Raw genomic sequence first — 21,147 nt, forward strand, 5'->3', positions numbered from 1 at the left:
AAAAGGTTGTGATTTTGGATGCTTTTTAGCTTTTATAATTCTCTCTTTTCTTCTTTCATCCTATTTGTTCTTTTCTCTTAACTTTTGTATGTCTTCTTTGTTTACCGATGATAAATATGCTAATATCATCTTATAACTATTGGCCAATACCTTCACATTTTATGTATATGATCGTTTCGGTCCAACGTTTCATTGTCCACCTACCTGGTGTTGAAATGTTTTGTTCCAAAATAAATCGTTTCAACATCGTTTCGTTTCGATAGTGAAACGTTTCGCGGTGACCTTGAACTAGCTTGAAGTCTTTGAAGGCAAGCTCAGCAATCAAGCTGGCATCAAGTTTGCAAACATATCATGCCTAGTAAGAGCTCTAAAATTGAATTTTGATATTGATGCACATCTGCTGACTGCAAAATTTAAATATATATAAGATGATACAACAATTTAACAATTTAACATCCATTTTACGTTGCAAGGCTTCAATGTACACCCACTATGCTTGGAGGATAAACCCCCCAAGATGGGGGGTATCCATCTCTTAAAATTTCCATTAAAAACAGTTATAACAAAGTAGTTCCAACAAAAAAGAGCCCCAACTAGACTACAATTTTGAGCATAAGAAAGCATGTATTATTCCCAAAATGTAAGGGCTTTTAACCAAATCATTTGATAGGATTGAGGGGAAGAATGCACGTGTGATACTAATGTCATCCATGTTTTGCACTTATGACATCCATGGAATTCCGTACTTAAGGCATTCTGTGTATGTGGGTGTATTGGGAATGTCTACAATGGGCCCAATTAGGAGACGCCAAACATCAAGAATTATAGTTACCAACATTGCGGCTGCTAACGAATCAATCGCTGTTCGTGATAAGCTCCATGGATCTTTGGGGTTCTCGTCCAACCTACAACATAAACATAGTATGATTGACACCATAATTGAAATGCATAATAATGAGCTACAAAAGTTTACATAAGTATCCAAGTCTTCAAAGAACAACTATAACTGGTCATCTCCCTTTCAGCTGGTCATAGCCACAAGGATAGACTAGGTATATACATTCATGACGTAAAGGAGCCAAGCAGAAGGTTTCTTTATCACAGGGGTCACCATTAGGCTGCAGGCCATGCCATATATGATGTGTTAATGATGTGTTAATGGTATGAAGCATTTTTAGTAGACTCTTATGAAGGTGGAGAGGGGATAAAATTTATCTTTACTTCCGAGTTACCTCTTCTAGGAGTCCCCTATGTGGCATAAAATTAGAGTTTATTTCCCTTTCGTATTACAGATGAGAAACTCCAAAAGCAGCTCCTGTTCCTAGATAGAATCAATTATCTTTTAATCCAACAACTAAGCCCCAAGTTTTCTACTCTTCCTAGACTTCATTTCGAAATTCTTAGTACAACCAAGAGGAGTAATCTGGAAATATATACAGTTTAAGGGAGTTCTCTCAACTACTACATTAATTGAGGCTACATTCTTCCAATAGAAGCGCATTATTGGCTTCTACATGCAGATGCTTAGATTATGAAGTGAACTTAATACTAGAGCAGCAGTAGGGCAAGGGGTCTTCAAAGCTGTCCTTACTTTTCTTAAGGTCAAAAGTCATTAGTAGAATGAAAAAAAATCAAATAAATGCAACCAGATTTCACTTCTCCTGATCCAATTTTTTAAAAAAACATAAGTAGGATCTATAAGTGGGTAGAACTGACGTGGTGTTCATAGTGAGTATATGTTAGGCTGGGCACCTTTTGGTTCAACTGCCAACCACCAAGGCCGATTTTCTTACAGTCATCCTTACTACTCTTCCTTTCTTAAAGAGCCTGGTCCCGCCTAGTCTAGAATGCCTCAGGATGGTACAAGCGCTTCCTAGGCATGTATGTGAAGGGATGGAATCTCGGCCGCCCGAGCAAGAGCCGAAGCCGTGTTTGGGGGGGAGGGGGGGGATTCCATCACTCTCCCGACAGCACCACCTATCACCGGGAGAAGAGGAAGGTATTCCTTCCCAAGGCCTAGGAAGCAAATTGTCATGGGAAAGCTTGAAACACTAGCCACTCAGTCGGATGCTGGGTCGAACCCCTGCTGCCACCTCGTAAAGAAGGCCTGGGCCGGACGCAGTTCGATGGGGCTCAGTTGCATGACTCTATCTAACGTCACTGGCGAGTCAAACTCAACCTGGTAGTAGCCTCGCCCCAAATGATGAATATCAGTAATCTTTCCAAGAATGCCAAGGAGGCTAGCCTATAAGAGATCCCTGCGCTGTCCGCGTGCCGGGCGGCTACCAACAATCTTGCACACCAAAGTGGAGGCCTCTAATCTCCGGTGCATTCTCATGTCCATCTTCAATGTAGTCCCAGTAACCTATTCCCATCAAGAAATTGATCAATCTAAACCTCCAAGCATGGAAGTTGTTCTTGTCAAGCTTCTCTGCAACAATCTGGTTTATTCCATCATTTGACATCTTATCTACAATACAAATTTACCAAAAAACAACACTCTTATTTGACTTGCACAAACTCTTGTATTCTCTGCAAAGGTACTACGTACTACACTGCACCCAAACTGTCACAACCAGTGACCTCTATCTGCATACATACACCCAATGGCAACTTTGAGACCTCTTTGCAACACACACAGTGTCTGCACAACCAATCGCCCTTCTTGCAGTTTCAAAAAATAGAGTTCTGCATAGAATCGAAACTTACCTGCAGTGCCCGTGAATGCCTGCGAACTGAAAAATGGAGGTCCAGCCGCGCCCAAAACGCGTTTACGGCTCGAAAAATTCAGTCCAAAGGACAAAATAGTTGCCCTGTAGCTTTGCTCCCATGAAGAAAGCTCCTCAATCGGAGTTCATTTGCCGGTGCCTCCCGAAGAGCTTCCGACAAGGGTGTCTGGTCTACTACTAATGGCCAACCATGTGCCAACTACCAAACTCCGATGGGCCAGCAACCACAAAAAGAGGGTGATCTTCTGAGGTTATTCCCTCCCCCACCCCTTGTATGAAATAGCCTTCTCCTCATAGAGAGGCCAGCCAGAGGAGAAGTGCATCCTTCCCCTCATCTTGTTTCTTGATCCTTGCTTTGTACATGGAGGCGAGTTTGTATCTAGCCTTTGAGGCTATTTTTTGTTAACTAATAGAAGGCTCTTGTTTCCAGAAAAAAACAATGTTTGGTTATGAGATGATAGCCAATATTCACAGAGGACATATACGGCTAGGGGTAGAAGGGTCTTTGCCACATATTGGCAAACCCATCCCCCATTTTTTAATTTCCAGACAAGCCTGGACCTCCTTAGTGCCATGCTTCAGGCAATAGTGCTTCCAGGAACACTTACTGCACGTCCACACTGACCCCTTTCTCACTGACTCACAAGTCAGAGCATAAATCATAAATGGAGCATCTTTTCGGGCAGCGGAGCTTCCGACTCTACTCTAGAGGTGGAGCCTGGTGAAGAAACTGCATGACTGCCATATCTCATCCACCACGAGCCCTCCTCTGACATCACATTATTAAATTTGAAACACGCCCTGTTCACGTGAATGAGTCATTTTGGCTGGTCATGTATCAGTATAGAATTCGATCTGCATTGATCTCAACCCCTACCCTTTCTGCATATGAGAAAGATACCTTCTGACACTAAAGGCCACTACTACCCCTTTGATGTCACCTCCCTCCAAAGCAGTCAGCCATGAAGAGCTCCCTTCAATGCTATTTGTGTCTGCATGGCTGTGAGCTGGTTATTAATGAAGTGTCATATATTCAGTATTCTATTGCGCTGAATGCAAAAAATGCTGAGCAATCAAATAAAAACCATTCTAAAAAGAATCTCTGCCAAACAATCAACAGGGGCATTTTTTATATGTAAAATCCAACTTCATACTTCATTTTTGCACCCTAGGTATGCTTTATTAGTCATGAACTTGGTTGTATACAGGCCAAAAGATGAACTAACCTGATGAACATCGGGTAGCTGACAATAAAGTATATTGCATAAAACAGAGATCCCACTTTGTACATAGCTTCTCTATCAACAAAGTCATAATATGGAAACTGCATGTGGCAGTATGTCAGCATTAGAAAACTGCAAAATAATCTTCAGAGTCTGAACATTCATATTTTGATCAACAATTTCACAGAAGAGTGCTAGGGATGTCACTTGGATAAGATCTAACTCTTAACAGTTTTAGGACAAAATCAACTTTAAATGCTGAAACAGCATTAAAAACCAGATTCATGATGGGATTCAGAAAACCTATACAGCACTTTCTTCATTGGATACCACTAAGGCAATGTGAATGACCAACTTCTGGGTGTCAGCACTCACGCATGCACAAACCCACCCAACCCCACTATTTGCTTTACTAATGAGAGAAAAACTAGTACAAACTGCTAGCTGCTGCTTAATTCCTCACTGCACACTCTATTGGAGTTGAAAAGGAAGAGAGAACTTCTGCTGGTGCACCTTACTAGATGTCATGTGCATCAGCAATGCCATGGACTTTCTCAGGGCTAGATCCAGAAAAGGCAGCCAGATAAAGAGTATAAACAGTAGATGAACCAGAAGGATCAAAGCTTCAGGTGTCTCATCTGAAGTAGACATGGAGCAGAACTTGGAGCCAAGATGGGATCAAGAAGGCTGTCGGCTGCAGGAAGGCTGACATCAGCAGACCAGATGGCTGTCGGCTGAATGGTGGACTGTACCAGAAGGAGTGGCAGCAGCCGGCGCATCAAGGACAACCATCAGCACTAGTCGGTGGCATTTATATGAATTTATGAATCAAGAACTGGCCGACCAGCAGTCGGCCAGTTTCCTACATGCTCCAGGGGCCTATAAAAAGGCACACTTGCTCTAGGTATTATTCATTCCACCCACTAGGGGTGTGAGTCAGTAGGAGGGTCCCATAGGGGGCCAGAATTAGGGTTTATCACCTTTTCAAGAGGGCAGCCAAGTGCTGTACAGAATTGTACCTTTTTTGTACATAGTATATACTGAAATTCCAGCACTTCTCACTCTCTCTCTCTACTCTCTCTCTACCTGCGTTTTTGCATCAGATGGTGCGTTTTGCATCAGAAGGTCTTCAAGAGTGTTTAGGGCTGAAAGAAGACTACCCAAAGCTTCCGCGCGTTACATTGGTATCAGAGCATCAGGCTCAGCTACGCTAAACGCTGATTCAGTCCCAGATGATGGTGTACAGGTCCAAGGTACAGGAAAGTACACGGATTCGAAGCCCAGATGATGGTGTACAGGTCCAAGGAACAGGAAAGTACACGGGAACACAGATCGGGAAGAACTCCCAGGAGGTTTGTTGGTGGTGTTCCACAGTGCCAGATGGGGATGTCAGTTCCGTGAGCCAGATGGGTTCTAAGGGAACGGTCCCAAGGGAGGTTGATCCTCCAAGGGTGATGTGAGAGTGCCAGACTCAGTTCCAGGAACGAAGACCAAGACGGTGTTCAGAGCCAGGGCAGGAATGGATTGTGGACTAGAGGAAGACCAGATGCATAGATCTTCATCGGAGACAGAGTGGTTTGGAGAACAGAACGGAGTTTCAGAGAAAAAGGTTTGCCAAGGATGGATGGATGACAGAGGGACTTCGGAACAGGATTGGGATGATGACAGTCATCCAAGAGCAGGTTGGATTCCCGTCATCAAGTTTAGCAGAGGGGGATGTCATGTGCATCAGCAATGCCATGGACTTTCTCAGGGCTAGATCCAGAAAAGGCAGCCAGATAAAGAGTATAAACAGTAGATGAACCAGAAGGATCAAAGCTTCAGGTGTCTCATCTGAAGTAGACATGGAGCAGAACTTGGAGCCAAGATGGGATCAAGAAGGCTGTCGGCTGCAGGAAGGCTGACATCAGCAGACCAGATGGCTGTCGGCTGAATGGTGGACTGTACCAGAAGGAGTGGCAGCAGCCGGCGCATCAAGGACAACCATCAGCACTAGTCGGTGGCATTTATATGAATTTATGAATCAAGAACTGGCCGACCAGCAGTCGGCCAGTTTCCTACATGCTCCAGGGGCCTATAAAAAGGCACACTTGCTCTAGGTATTATTCATTCCACCCACTAGGGGTGTGAGTCAGTAGGAGGGTCCCATAGGGGGCCAGAATTAGGGTTTATCACCTTTTCAAGAGGGCAGCCAAGTGCTGTACAGAATTGTACCTTTTTTGTACATAGTATATACTGAAATTCCAGCACTTCTCACTCTCTCTCTCTACTCTCTCTCTACCTGCGTTTTTGCATCAGATGGTGCGTTTTGCATCAGAAGGTCTTCAAGAGTGTTTAGGGCTGAAAGAAGACTACCCAAAGCTTCCGCGCGTTACACTAGAGGTGTGACAAAGAATATGCGAGCCTTGTAAGATGGGAAGACCACTGTGTCCTCTTTGCAACTGAAGTGGGAAGAATGTATCTATCACATGGTGCAAGCTCCAGCTCAAGTGGTTAAATGAGGGCGGGAGAGCTTTTTTTAGATGTAAAATAATCATTAGATGTATTTGATTGCTGATAAGCTAAAGGCCGTTTTAACTACTTTTTCCCTAAATAAACACCCCAGCGACTTATTTCTGGAGCCCACTCCATATAAGTATGTGAAGCAACTGGCACATATGGCGAGCTAGATGCAGCGAAGCCCTCGAGTGTACCCACACTCTGCCTACAGAGTCTATCAAGAGCATTTGGCTCGACATCATCCATAACCTCCACGGTCAGTGGGGGAAGTTGTAGGGTGGCTCTGACTGCATGCACAAGCGGCGGGAAGCTTTCTTGAGGCTCTGGCGACCTAGCCCTTTTCTCACCGATAGAGGTGGTGATCCCACTTGGCATTACAGACCACCTGTGTAGTTATTCCTCCCCCACCCCCCCCCCCGTGTATGAGATAGCCTTCTCCTCATGGAGCAACCAGCCGGACCCTTTGATTATTTGATCCCTACCCTGTAGATGAGGCAAGTTTGTATCTACCCTTTGTGGTTGTATTTAGCCCATCGTGGCTTTTTTTTCATTAACTAATAGAAGGATATTTTTCCCGGAAAAAAAAAAGCATGTGAAGGAGCTTTCTATCACAATTCTCAACCTTACCCTTCACTGCAAACTGCTGCTGCTTTCCCAATTCTAGGCTTGGAGAGTGCTTGGAATCCACACTAGGCCTGTAGCACCAATCGATCCCATCCTTCCTCCAGACAAAAAGGGCCCAGGTGCCAAATGTAAAGAGAAGCTGTCCTCTGTTCCTGCATAGCCCTAGGATCTGTCCAAACAGCACACAGGAATTCTGCAAGAGGTGTGGGCTTGAGGTGTGGCATCAAGCCCACACCTCTTGCAGAATTCATGTGTGCCGTTTGGACAGGTCCTTTATGGACTTGCAGCATCAAGCCCTCCAAACCTGCCACCCTGCAAGTCTACTGAGCAGTCCCATCAGGAGTCTTTGTGGCATGGAAGTAGCCCGCACTATTAGGGGTGCCTGTCATGTGCACCAATTAATGGAGTGCCACATGGACATTGTTCTCAGTATTAGCAGGCTTAAGGGTAGATTTAGGGGGCAGAATAGGCACAGTCCAAATAGCCCATGGCCATCCAGCCATGTCAAAGCCAAGCACCGAAGTATGGAGACTAATTACGAGAGTTTTTGGGGATGTGGGCTGGCTCACCAGCCAACCAGCCTTCTGGAATAATATAAATAAATGAGCAGAGGCAGGGCCCAGGGGTCGAACATCCCATAGCAACAGAAGAGTCAAGTGTTAATCAGCAGCAGGCAGTCCCAGGAGGAGCAGAAATCAGCCATGCACAGCCAGTTACCTTTTCCCGAGTCTGTAAGCACTAACCCTAGGGTTTAGGAATTCCAGAGGTCCACAAATAGTAGATTAGGTGAATCTCTCCTCTTCTCTGTGTATATTCAAATTGTGCTTTCGATTGCATTAATTAGCCTTCTAATCAGCATTAATCAGGACACAATCAATGGTATTAGAGCACTAGCTTGCCTAAAGCAAGTCCTTGAGTTAGGTGTGTTCTAAGGCATCGTGATAAGTCCTTGTGTTAAGACTCCAACATGTCCTAAGAAAACTCATTCACATGATTAGCCACAAGTAACTATGAGGTTCTTTTTACATGTGTAGACAACGCTGGCTGTTGTACCCGGCCTTTCCCTTGCTTTGTGGGCTGCCCACAGAGCTGACCACCCTGCCCACTGTGCTCAGATCAGCCAACTTATTGACCAATAACTTGCTTGTTGAGCCTGGCATAGGTGTACAATGAACAATCCAAGTGAACCCTACGACCTAAACTTGATGACAACTGGAGACTTGTTCCTGGACTAGGGCTCAAAACATGCTCAGTGCTCCAAAAGGTTTCAAACTCTGCACTCTACACAGGTATGGCCATGTGGCACCTTAGTGCAGCAGGTGCACGTGGTGACACTGAATTCAAATCAACATTATATTCATTTAAGCAGTAGCCTAAATGATTGTGGCCTTGTCACCTGTGTCACGACAAAGACTACCTCATTGGGAATGAGTTTTTAATCAAAACAAATCAGGTGAGTTCATGATTATAATTTCAAGCAATTGGACGTCAAGGAGAAGTCGACCGGGAGGCAAAGAGAGAAACACTTTTGTGTTGGGAGGCCCAGGAAGCAAACTGAGATCAGGAATCCTATACCAGAGAAATACACATCCATGTCAGCAAAACGCCATGATACCATGAAGCAACTTTCCCATTCTTTCCACATGAATTTGTGCTCGTGTATGCAGAGATATTGTGCTGTGCAATAGGACTATAGTATAGGGCACTATGATCAATCTCAACAGAGTCAAAAACCACTTGGAAATAGCCCCAGCCTACTTTTGTGATACCCCCTGCTCAAGATTGTCTTGAATGCGCTCCGGCTGCAGGTCCAATAAGCATACAGGTATAATGTCATAGCTATTACATTTTCTAAGTACCTTTCTCATTGTGTCTACACTCTAAAGTACTAAGTTTACCTTCATCTCTTTTTGTGTGAACAAGCCACTGGCTAATTCAAAGCAGCAAGCAAGACAAACAATAAAGTGCATACTAATCTTGTAAATGAAAATACTCCAGGATAACAACACAGTTAATCATAATCACAAACATTGATTCACCTTACTTATTAAGTCAATAGGTAAGCTTACCTCTGAAATTGCCCATGCTTCAGCAAATGCAGTGGCATATGATAAAGCAAGTATCCACAAAGCTTCAACTGTCCATCGGACCAACTTCATCGAATCATTCCCCAATGCATGCCTTAGACGCCTTAACGTAAGATTGGAGACTACGTGATAAAAGAGAAAGCAGCAGTGTGCCAAGAAAAAGGTGGTCCAAGGCACCTGTATAAGAACATCGTTGCTTGTAAGCACAACATTCCCATAGCCTGCACATGATGACACTTCAAGGCACAACAGAATTAAGAAACACTGGCATCAAACTGACTACTTGTTCAAATGTGAAGTCTTATATTGAGATACGTAGCCATAATTAAGAGACAAGTAAGGGCAAACTGAAGCTCATATCATGATGGCTATTATATAATATAATGGCACATGTGCATATGTTCCTAGCGAACTGTCCAAAACGAAAAGATGAACAGAAAGAAGAGAGAGATGTTGCTGTAGCATATGCCAGATTTGCATAAACCGTTCTCGGTTGAATGTGATGATTACCCCTATGTTGCAATCGGCCAATGCAATAGCTCTCGGCCAGATCCTTGGACACAATGCAAAAATAGACATAAAATGCCAAATTGCCAGTAAATGTCCTCCAACTTCTTATCACTACCTCGGGTAGAATCCCTAACGTTAACCTTGGTCGTTTGCTGCGCCAAAAAGGTGCCTAAACACAGCCTAAAACTCGAGATTAGCATGTCCACAGCATAGCATTACCATCATTAAGATGTAAGCATCGTTAGTAACATCATTAAGATATGTAATCTCTAAAGCTTAGTGAATGTGACATCCCTCCTACTAAGCTTGATGCGATGGGAATCTAACTGATCTTGGATGACTCACATTATCCCTTTACCGCATGTGGACTCCATCCTTGGCATCTTGCTTCCAAAACTTAAGGCATTCTTGATCACCTAGACCTTGTCTTGAAAACCTTCTACGACAACCTTGGATTGCTCCAATCTCTAATACTATGTTCTGCGTTGAGAAATGTGCACATGTTCTTCTTGTCCCCTCCTTGGGCTGAAGACCTGTACCTTTCTTGGGCTGAGAGCTGGGTCCCTTCTTGGAAACCTACAACCCCTTGTTCCTCCCCTCATCCTTGTACCATGGCTATTGGGCTGAGCATCCAAGGGCTTCATACCCCATGACACCCACCTAGGGGCTCCATACCCCATGGTTGCTCTCATTCTGGCACCACCAGGATACCTCATGTTGAAGAACCAGTTGGCTGCGTTTTCCTATATGGACCAAAAACAGCCACCTTTGTACTAAGTGTTTTCAAAATCTACAATAATCCAGCACCTCTAGGACTTCCACCAGGCTTTGATACCAATGTAACCTGCGGAAGAACTGCCCATACTAAGAAATGTGCAAACGCAAAGATGAACGGCGAGTGGGAGAGAGATGTCGCTATAACAGTGGTTTCTATATATATGTGTCATGTGTACATAGATCCTAGCCAACATGGCCTCCAATAGCAAAACACCTAAGCCTAAGAGTTGTGTCACATGCGGAAGCTCTAGGAGTCTTCTTTCAGCAATAAACACCATCCTGGAACATGCTTGATGCAAAACGCATACAGAAGATAGAGAAGAGAGAGAGAGAGAGAGAGCTGAGTATTCAATATATTCATAATGTACAAAAGGTGTACAAGTCTTGCAGCCATAGGTTGCCTTATCAAAAGGTGGTCTAGACTCATAAGAGTCCTCATCTAAAGCGAATCTAGTGACCCAGCCCAAGAAAGGACTGAATACCCAACAAGAACTCAGCCAAATGCTATTTATAGCAAAGAAAAGCCCATCTAGACTTCTCTTCACAAACCACCTTCACATGCTGCAGCCGACTCAGATAACACTCGATTAAAGCTGGCCGATAGCCTCTTGGGTTTCTCCAGTGCCTTGACTGACCACACCTTCCTGAATCAGGTCCAAAACTGGTTCTACCCTTGTTCTTTATCTTGTTGCCCTCCAAGGAAATAGCTCTGGGATTAGCCTGCACATGTCCACTTGCCCCACCTATCAGGGATCAGATGGTACAATGGAAATATCCTGCCTATTTATAGGCTCCTAATTACCTCTATGCTGCAGTCGGCCAATGCAACACAGTTGGGTAGGTCCTTGGACACACAAAATGCAAAAAGAAACATAAAATGCCAAACTGTTAGTAAATGTCCTCCAATTTCTTCTGATTGCCTAATCCTAGCTGTTTACTGCCCCAAAAAAGTGCCTAAACATAGCCTAAAATTGGAAATTAGCATGTCCACATGTTGTGCATGTGACAAGCACCTCCACAACAATCAATAAAGACATTCAAATGAGAAGCGATGAGCAGAAGTCCTGCACCTTTGCCTCCCCTCCTCATCATTGTTACATGCAGTGAGGTTGATCGTGGTAACACACAACAAAGCCTTCTTTAAACCTTTACTTTGGTGAGATCTTTAGCATCCATTCACTAAGTAGAGAGAGAGAAAGAGAGAAGAATTTGCGATCGCGGCCGCGTGCAAATTTTCAGCCTGCACAGTGTTTGTGTTTGCCCTTATTTCTCTGTGGGTGAGCCTGAAACAGTTTCACAACAACCATGCTAGGGTTTTATCCCCCTTTCGGAGCCATTCGTGCAAACAGATTTTCCATCCAAGCAGTGGAGAATTTGTGATCGCGGCCACGTGCAGATTTTCAGCCTACACAGTGTTTGTGTTTGCCCTAATTTCTCTGTGGGTGAGCCTGGAGCGGTTTCACCAACCGTGCTCAAGTTTTACCCCCCTTTCGGAGCCATTCATGCGCACAAATTTTCCATTCGGGCAGTGGAGAATTCACGATCACGGCCATGCGCACAGAATTTCAACTTGCACAGTGTTTGTGTTTGCCCTAATTTCTCTGTGGGTGAGCCTAAAGCGGTTCCACCGGCCGTGCTTGGGTTTTACCTCCCTTTCAAAGCCACTCGTGCAGACAGATTCTCCATGCAGGCAGTGGATCTTCTCCTCTTAGTTTGCAAGACTAAAATGTAACCCTTCTCCTTCTGATGAAAGCATTAATTTTCAGTGTTGAGCAATGGAAATGAGTCATGGAACCATAGATATGGTAGAGGCACATGTCTCAACAGAAGATGCAGTGAAGTTTGAGGGTGAAGGGCCAGAGCCAGATTCTGAAGATCAAGCTAAAAGGCAAAGATTGATTGGCGGTGAATATGGAGGCTAGTCGGATGCTTTAGGATACGTTGCTTCTCGATGCACCTCAGGAAGAGAACCACAAGGTGGCTTTTGACTTTCAAGTTGCAAAAGCTAATCAGATTTTGCGGCCATATGTGATGGCAAATCACGTTAGGGCTACCAAGGTTCCAATAGAGGAAGCAGTAGATGCTCGAGTGGAAACATGGTGGTTTGTGGCACAAGTGAAATCCTTTCATAACAAGGCTACAATTTTCTTTTTTACTGGACAAATTCCATTCTTCAACACGATTACAGATTGGTTACATGATTTATTAGATGGTAATTTTGTGGAGAAGATCGTTGACGGTCCCAGAGGATTCTATGAGATCCTATTCTCATCCAAACAAGTTCAAGATTTGGTTATGTAAAAAGTCCCATAATTTCTAGATGGACAGTTGATGCATGTTGTACCCTGGCGTCCTATGGCAGAGTATAGAGATATGTTGCGCCAGGCATGCCCTATTTGGATGGAGGTTGTAGACTTTCCATCAACTATGTGGGAATTATTACCGTTGGCCATGTGTACTATTGGGGAGGTGTTGGTCGAGCCCAGAATGTCATCCAAGAATAAAAACAGGATTTGCATGCTGTGGGATACTGGAAAGCCTCGACCTCAACAATTGAGATTATGTGTGGATGGATTCGACCCTTTGTATTTCGAATTAAAGTGGGGATCGTTTGTAGGCCATTGCTTCCGTTGTGGGGAGATGGGTCACTTTATTTCAGAGTGCCCAGAGGAGATGAATGCTCAGCCACAACCAAATGTGTCCCAAGGTCCGACTCATAAGGATACATTAGCTCCTGTTTTTCCATCTGGTTTGAATATAGAGAAGGCCAAACAAGTAACCAAACAAAGTGAGCAAGTGGTAGATAAAGGTAACAAAGTTTTGGCAGATACAGAAGATAGACCTTGGCTTGTGGCAGCGAAGAGAGGCGCTCGCCAGACAGCTACTTCTAGTGGTAATCAAAATGTGGGTGCTGGGCATGGTGCTTCTTCATCATTTCGTCCTAGTGCCGCAAGATGGAGTCAAGAGAAAGATCACCAAGGCAGGGTATCACACTTTTGGTATAATCTGAGACCTTGAGTTACAAAAGAAAATCAGCTAAATTTTCCTCTTCTATTTGATAAAAAAGGGGCTACGGTCTCAGCCTGGGACAAGAAGTATCCGGATGTTAAGTGGAGACAGCATACATCACCTAGTGATGCCTGTACTTTAGGTGAGAAGGAACAAGTGGATGTTTTGCTATGAAGAGTATGAGAACAGTTGAAGAAAAGGCATTGAGGATCCTGTGCAATATTTTAAGAAAAGAGAGGCCGATGGTGATACCTCTCATTGATTGGCTTTCTGTTTTGATGGATTATGAAGATTGCTGGGATTTGGACAAAATACCAACTAACGTGAATATTGAAAAGACTTATGATCACGTTAGTTTGTCTTTTCTTTACAGCTTATGCAAGCTATGGGATTTGGCCCTCGATGTCTTCTTTGATTTATAATATTAGCCAACATGCAATGGCAAGGCTTGTAATTAATGGTGGGGTGACTGAGCCCATTCATTTGACGAGATCGGTCAAGCAAGGATGCCCACTTAGCCCTCTCTTGTTTGCAGTTGTTGCACATCCAATCTTATCTCGACTAGATAAGCTAGTGGAGGATGGTGAAGTTGTAGGGCTTACACTTCCAAACAGAGAGCAGATGGCTGACCAGGCATTGGCAGATGATTCTTTCATATTCCTTAAGGCTCAAAGAGATTATGTTCAAAAGGCTACGGCTGTTTGGGATACTTTTGGTCTTGCTTCAGGATTATGCATTAATATGCAGAAATCTGCTCTAATAAGCTGTACCGAGAGTAATTTGCTTGGTTTGGGATGGAATGGACAGGTTATACAAAGGAGATGCATCACACGCCACTTGGGTTATCCGATTAGAGTTGATGTTGATTCACGGGCTTTGTTGGCATGGATTTCTGCAAGGATAAATGATAGGTTTGTGTATTGGAAATCTCAAGGTTGGCCTATGCATGTTTGGCTCAAACTCGCACAATCCATTATGATTAGCATGATATCTTTTTTCTTGCCTTTATTTCCATGGACGGGCAAAGCTTTACATCAGATACAACAACCAATTCGATTTATGCTATGGAAAAGAGCAAGAATTAAGCCAGGGCAGACGTGGATTTCTTGGGAACATGTTACTACTCCAAAGAGGAGTGAAGGGGCAGCCCTATTAGATGTCAGATTATATATGGTCGCTAGGAGATGGCCTTTATTGCAAGATATGTGTGTATCTCAAAAGCCATGGGTGGTAATGGCTAAGGCCCTCATAGAGGATGTGCATGGTAATACCACGATTGATGATACATGGTGGAATATAGTGAATGGTTCCCAACAGGTTCAAGTGGTGGCTTCACCTCTCCTTTCTCATTTGATAATCTCATGGAAGGAGGTGTTGACACACACTAAATCGCATAGTCACATGGGACGCGAAATGGGGACAAAAAATAGGGACGAAAAAGATTGAGAATGGCTATTCCCTGTGACTACAGAGTGACATGGGATGGGAATGAGAATGGGAAGATGCTGCCATCCCTAACATTCCCGAGTCTAAAAATGTCCATTCCCTGTGACTATGCTAAATGGAAGCCTTCAGATCAACGGTTGCAGTTGAATTCTATGGCAGGTGAGGTGTTGTCTACTTCATGACTTCTGGAGTGGCCTAACAACCTTGTCGAGTGGCCGAAATTCAATAGAATGGCTCGATTGGGACTAGTGAGAATTCTGGATGCTTTGTTACCAAGTAGAGGCCGCTTGTTGTCTTTCTAGAAAATCCGTCAATATTTTCAGGTTCCACATGGATATGTACAGTTATGGAAGAAGGTGAGGGAAACACTTACACCGTTTGGTGATATTCCTCAGTTGGAGGATCAACAACCTTGGTTAGATTGGGCATTTAGAAAGTCTCAGGACATCGTCCAACATACAACAAATCAAGTGTACCATATGATAGTAGAAGATAAGCCTTGGATCACTGAGAAGGCTAATAGAGTATGGAACATCAAGAAGTAATCTTACAAGGCTGGTGGTCTAAGATTCCATATCAAGGGAAGGTGTTCCTATGGCACATGCTAGTTGGAGACCTGCCATTGGGGGACCAGTTGCAAAAGCGGTGGATTGCTTCTGGTAATTGTGTGTTTTGTACAACATGCTTGGAAACATGTCCGCATCTTTTCATTTCATGTCCGGTGTCAAAGAAGGTGTGGGATTTCCTTTCTCGCATATGGACTTCGTTGACAGATAGGCCCGTAAAGGTTAGAGACTGGGATTTTAGCAAGATTCCGAATGGGCCAGATAACCCAGAACATTCAGTTTTCTTTCATTTTTTCAAGTGGACAGGTTTATGGCATATCTGGTTAACTAGGAATGCATTCATAGCAAAAGTTGGTATTACAGCTCAAATAGGTCATATAAAAGGGCTACTATTGTCATAAGTCTCTTCCTTCAGGTCAGCTCATTTGGTGGAGAATGACACGGCTATATATTGGATGAGGGTACTCCGAGCTACACCTGTGGTTCGGAGTAATTAGTGAGGGAAAACTAGTACATCACATGGCGGCCATGTAGCCATTTGTAAAGTAATTTTGGTAACATATCTTCTAAACGAAAGAGAGAGAGAGAGAGAGAGAGAGAGAGAGAGAGAGTAAACACAGTATTGGGTCCCAAATACCCTCTAAAGCCCCCCCCCCCCCCCCCCCCCCCCCCCCCCCCGCCCCGCCCGCACCCCGGCAGCAAGCAGGAGTATTTACTTATATTACTTCTTTGGAGAACTATTCTACAATGCTTTAGAACAAGATCTAAGACAGCCCAACACAAGACCGTACGTCAGCTAAGAATCCACCAATCCAAAGGCCCTATAGAAGACTCTTCTAGGCCACTTATGCAAGTCCAGGATAGCTATAGGACTGCACATATGCTGGATGAATGTTGAAGAGGACTTCAATGATTGCTTGGAGAGGAAGGAAACTCTTTGCTGACTTGATGCCTGAATTTCTGCTTGATGACTTGAGTTATGCTTGAATGATTTATGCTCAGAACTGGGCACATGCTTTTATAGGCCCTGGGCTTCTGTTGGTCGGCCAGCTGCAATAGCTGTTGGCCAGTTCTTATTGGACAAAAATGCTACGTAAAGCATTTAATGTTGCGCACAGATCTGGTGTCCCACATATTGCTGGCAGCCAAGCTTAATGCCCATAATTGCTGCATATAAGCTGTTGTTGACCAGTCCCATCTACTGCTAGGACTGCCAACTATGCTTTACAACTTGGTTTGGCAGTTGTATGGGCTGCCCAAGAGTGCCCATGAGCATGGGCTGCCCATGGCCTAATGTAGGGCTGCCAATACACCTTCGTATTCATGCCCAAGTATGCCTACATGCTAACGATGATTGTAATGCAAACCTAATGCTAAGGCTGACTGCTACGTGCACTTACCTGATGGGGTTCTCCAAGTGGGTTAAGAGGACTAACTCTTGACTAACCTCTATGGCTCAGAGACTGACCAACGTAGCTCCTGCCTAACTGTCCCTAGACCAAGGGCTCATAATGGGGTCACGGCGTACGACAAATATTCCTAACAAGGTACTACTTCTGGGATGTCATGTGCAAGACGTGAATGCTCGTTCCAGGAGCTAATCTCTGATAGGCGGCACAAAAAGAGAGGTTTTGGGCATGAGCCAGGCTCAATGGTGTGCAAGAGAACCCCGTAGTGGAACAGGAACCTGTTCCGCTGCAGCTACAGAGTTGGCCAGCGCAGACTTCAGGTCAGGTAGAGGATGCTTGTCACGTGCAAACCCATGCCATGCCTAATCTTCAACATGAACAGGCTTAATCCCTAATTAGTGCAGCATATTAAGAGACTAAGGTTATGTAAAAGGGGAAGAGAAGGGTGTGTGTGTGAAGGGACTTAAGGTCCACTAGCTCATCTATTTAAAGGTGGAGCTAGGAGGCTTTTTTGGTATTGAGCAAGAAGCCTAGTTGTATTTGAGCAACTTAATAAGCAAGATATTTTTCTTGTATTTTGTGAGTCCCTCTCCTCCACATACTTGATCTAGCATGAGCACCACGAATTCTAACATGGTATCTAGAGCTTTGGTTGATTAGGTCCCTTTGTGGTGTAGAATAGGTCATTTTTTCTTATCTTCTCCTTTGTGGAGCTGAACCCCCTGCCAATGGAGGACCTCTAGCTACTCGTGGAGGCAATATCTTGGGGAGATTTCAACTGGAGAAGTGAAGAGGAGGCCTGGGCGCATACTTTCGTACAGCTCAATCAATCGCTTTCCATCGCGGCATTGCCGCCTGTGCAGGTCAGCGCAGGTTCTGGCTGCTGTCGATGTCGTACAGTAATACGACGTCTGCAGCGCACAATAGGATGCATAGGCTTAGGGCTTTTGAAGCCCATACGCTAAGGAGTCTACAACTCAAATTTCACGCTTAATGGTATATCCACGCGGCTGCTACAGCAGAAAAACTAGGCTGCACTCCTTCAAAGCCATTGAAGCTCACCATTGAAGCTTCAAAACCAAGTCTTTTCTTGCTCTAATCCTCCCCTCTTTGCTCTAATCACCTAAGTAATCTTGTGAGGGCTTGTTGCTGACCCTATTCTTGATTTTGAAGCGGTAGCCAACCACATGAGGCATTCATAAGTCTCATTCATCAAAACGTCATCAAGCTTCCTCATCATCTTCAAGTTCACAAAGCTCTTCAAAGTGTGCTTATGAGCACTAATAGTGTTGATTAACACTAATGAGGCTTCTAATCCAACAAAGGGGAGTTATTCCAAAGTGTTTTTAAACACTAAGAGTGTTCTTAAATACTAATGGTGAATCTAATCACCAATACAAGTGTCATTAGACGCTAAAAATGTGCTCTTAAGCACTAATCGTGTTTTAAAACACTAATGGTGATCATAATCACCAAACAAAGTGTTGCTTAACACTAATGTGGTCTTAACCATCAAAGGAGGAGATCTTTAACACTAAGGAGGCTCTTCTTCATCAACATTGGAGGCCGGGCACACACCATAAGTGCCACATTATAAGTCTTCATCATCAACCCGCTTCTATGCTTACCTTGGCAATCTTCCAAGGAGAAATGGTGAAACCATAAGCCATTGTCTTCGTCCCATAAGTCAAAGAGGTTGAAGATTTCTGGTTTTTCATCAACAAACTCAGTTTTTGAGTGGTTTAAAGTTGGGCACATGTACACTAAGTGCTCATCTTTAATGTTTTCGTGTATCACCCTTGAGGCTCTTGTTTGTAAGAGACATAGGCATGTCATAAGCCATATGCTCTCATTTCCCAAGCCCAAGGCATGTTATTCTGCTGCATATTCAACATTTTCATCTTCTAAGATGAGTTGTAAGGTCGAGCATAGCATCACTAAGTGCTCTACCTTGATGTACCTTATTGGTTTGAGCATTTACCTCAACCACCTACTCACTTTCATTAAGTTTGTACCTTCAAACCCTAATGGGTATCATGTAACCAACATGCACAAAAGCTTTTGTTGTAATTATGGAGTAGATACTGCCCTTGACCAATCTACAAGGCAAGTGGTAAGACCCTCCCTATCAGAGCTTTAGGCTGGTTCTAAGATATTGTTGTTGCCCATGTGTCACCTAGCCTTACTGCATCGCACATGGATGAAACCATCGCCCATGTCTTGATCTTTTGGTGGTGTGGGGACTAGGCAACATTGTTTCAACATCAGGCTCAACAAGGCTAAACGTTTGATGGTGTCCCAGATGAAGGTGCACAGTCCAAGGAGAGTAACACAAGACATGGAACAAGTTCCCAGGAGGTTGGTTGGTGCACAAGACCCAAGGGAAATGGCAGTCCTGTGAGTCGGATGCCACTTGGGGCATACAAGGAAAGACTTTAAGGCAACGGTTCCAAGGGAGGATGATCCTCCAAGGGGCTATACTACACAACTGTGAGATGACTATGTTCTCTCTAGTGAGAGATGACTATGTTCTAGACCACGCCACTAAAGCCGGTTTCATGTCACACTCAATATAAAGAAAAAACTACTTCAAAGGAGCAGCACCAAAAGCCATGGGTTGTGAATTCCAAACCAACTTTCTCATGCCACTTTTCCATGTCAAGAGTAATCAATCTCAAGTATGGCAACACAAATGTGAGGATCAAAAGGGCCTAGAGGATGTTGAATGTGCATTAAGATCAAGGGGTTCACAAGTGTGGGTCAAGAGATCTAGAGCAAACCCTTCTCTGAAATGTTGATTGTGAAGCCCATCAAAGAGTCGTCCTCTTCAGACACTAGCTCCTTTCTTTCAACTAGTCCACATATGTAGCATTTGTCTAATTAATCTTCAAACAAAAATAAAAGTATCCCATCATACAGTAACATTTTGAGAAATTCTCTTTATATAACTTGTAAACTATTTGCCCATAGTAAAATACTACCCATAAAGATAAATTTACCACATAATCAGAATTCTTTTTTTTTAAGAAAGCTTGTATGTGAGCCCAAATGAGGTTTAGAACCAGACATTGTTAAACCTCCAAGATGGAAATGTATAAGAAGCACCCAGGACTGTGAAGAAGTAGTGTGTCCAGAAGAAATTCCCAACATAGCTAAAGATTGCGATCCACAAGGAGGCCTGCCAATGCATCATGGTAATACTGGTTAAAAACAACAGAATCGACAGGTTCATTACAGCATATTTCCAATCAAAAGGAAAGATTTAGGTTCCACTAACCTTAACCCAGTAGCGATTGCACAAAGACTTCCCGAGATCCCCCTGATAAACAAACCCACACACAAAAGTTACAGACAGAAAGCATCAGCAACACATAATATGGACCAGATATACTTACACACAGCAATACAACTTACAGCTTACTTTCAGCCCTAGCCTGAGCTTTTAACTATGCATACTTATGAATAACACACAACTATCTAAATACACAGGATCTCAAATCTTTTGCCCATCGTCCTCTCTAAATTGCACTTACCTCATCCATGTAGCTGCCAAACTGTACACTTTAAGAATCTGAAGGCCATGGTACCGCACGATTTATCATATGAATCTCATCATTGAGACTTGAGTTTGTTAAAAATGGTGAGCCATGGGAGAGAGATAGAGAGATGAGAGAGAACAAAGCTCTAAAAATGATAGGGATTTGATTGATGTGATGAAGCTCATCAAGTACAATGCTTTTATAGGCATAGGCCTTATCTTTTTAATCACACTCGCAAATACACACGACACATGTCACACTTATCTTATCCAGATATAATGGGATAGTCACACCTCAGCAAGTGTCCACACACAAACACATAAATAAGGTTACACACACACACACACATAAGATGACTCATACACGAGACACACACACTCACACAAGGCTTCGAATGCCCAACAACCGTGTAGCTTCTATTGCAGGTGCACTTCAAAGCAATCGTTACAGAGATCACATTGAATTCTTTTCTTTGCCATAGAGATCAACCACAAAAGTGCAAAGCTGTACGTCTCCCATAATATCTATGTAGGCATATGCTCACTTATGGTAGTGCTATGTGTGAACAGGGCTTAACCAAGGGCACTTTTTCCAATGTGGTTTTTCCCCTTGGATATCAAGTGTGAAAGGACACTCTGTGTCGCCTCCTGTGCCCGTCGCTTCACTCTCCGCCCCCTCTCTCACTGTTCGCCCGTCACTTCACTCTCCGCCCTCTCTCTCTCTCTCTCT

The 21,147-nt window shown here is 43.8% G+C and overlaps 1 protein-coding gene across 1 annotated transcript in view; it reads right to left on the reverse strand.

Moving 5' to 3' along the window:
- Positions 1-440: 440 nt before the first annotated feature.
- Positions 441-21,147, reverse strand: part of LOC147622650 (cycloeucalenol cycloisomerase-like) — a 44,033-nt gene continuing 23,326 nt past the window's right edge. The window contains exons 4-8 of the mRNA XM_086822195.1: positions 20,157-20,198; positions 19,947-20,057; positions 9,145-9,339; positions 3,956-4,053; positions 441-905 (exon numbers count right to left, since the gene is read on the reverse strand). Coding sequence (XP_086678321.1) covers positions 722-905; positions 3,956-4,053; positions 9,145-9,339; positions 19,947-20,057; positions 20,157-20,198 — 630 coding nt within the window. The 3' untranslated portion in view covers positions 441-721. The remainder of the gene's footprint in view (positions 906-3,955; positions 4,054-9,144; positions 9,340-19,946; positions 20,058-20,156; positions 20,199-21,147) is intronic.

Source organism: Cibotium barometz, chromosome 28, assembly GCF_041138505.1.
Source record: "Cibotium barometz isolate CiBa-2024 chromosome 28, ASM4113850v1, whole genome shotgun sequence".
Taxonomy (NCBI): domain Eukaryota; kingdom Viridiplantae; phylum Streptophyta; class Polypodiopsida; order Cyatheales; family Cibotiaceae; genus Cibotium; species Cibotium barometz.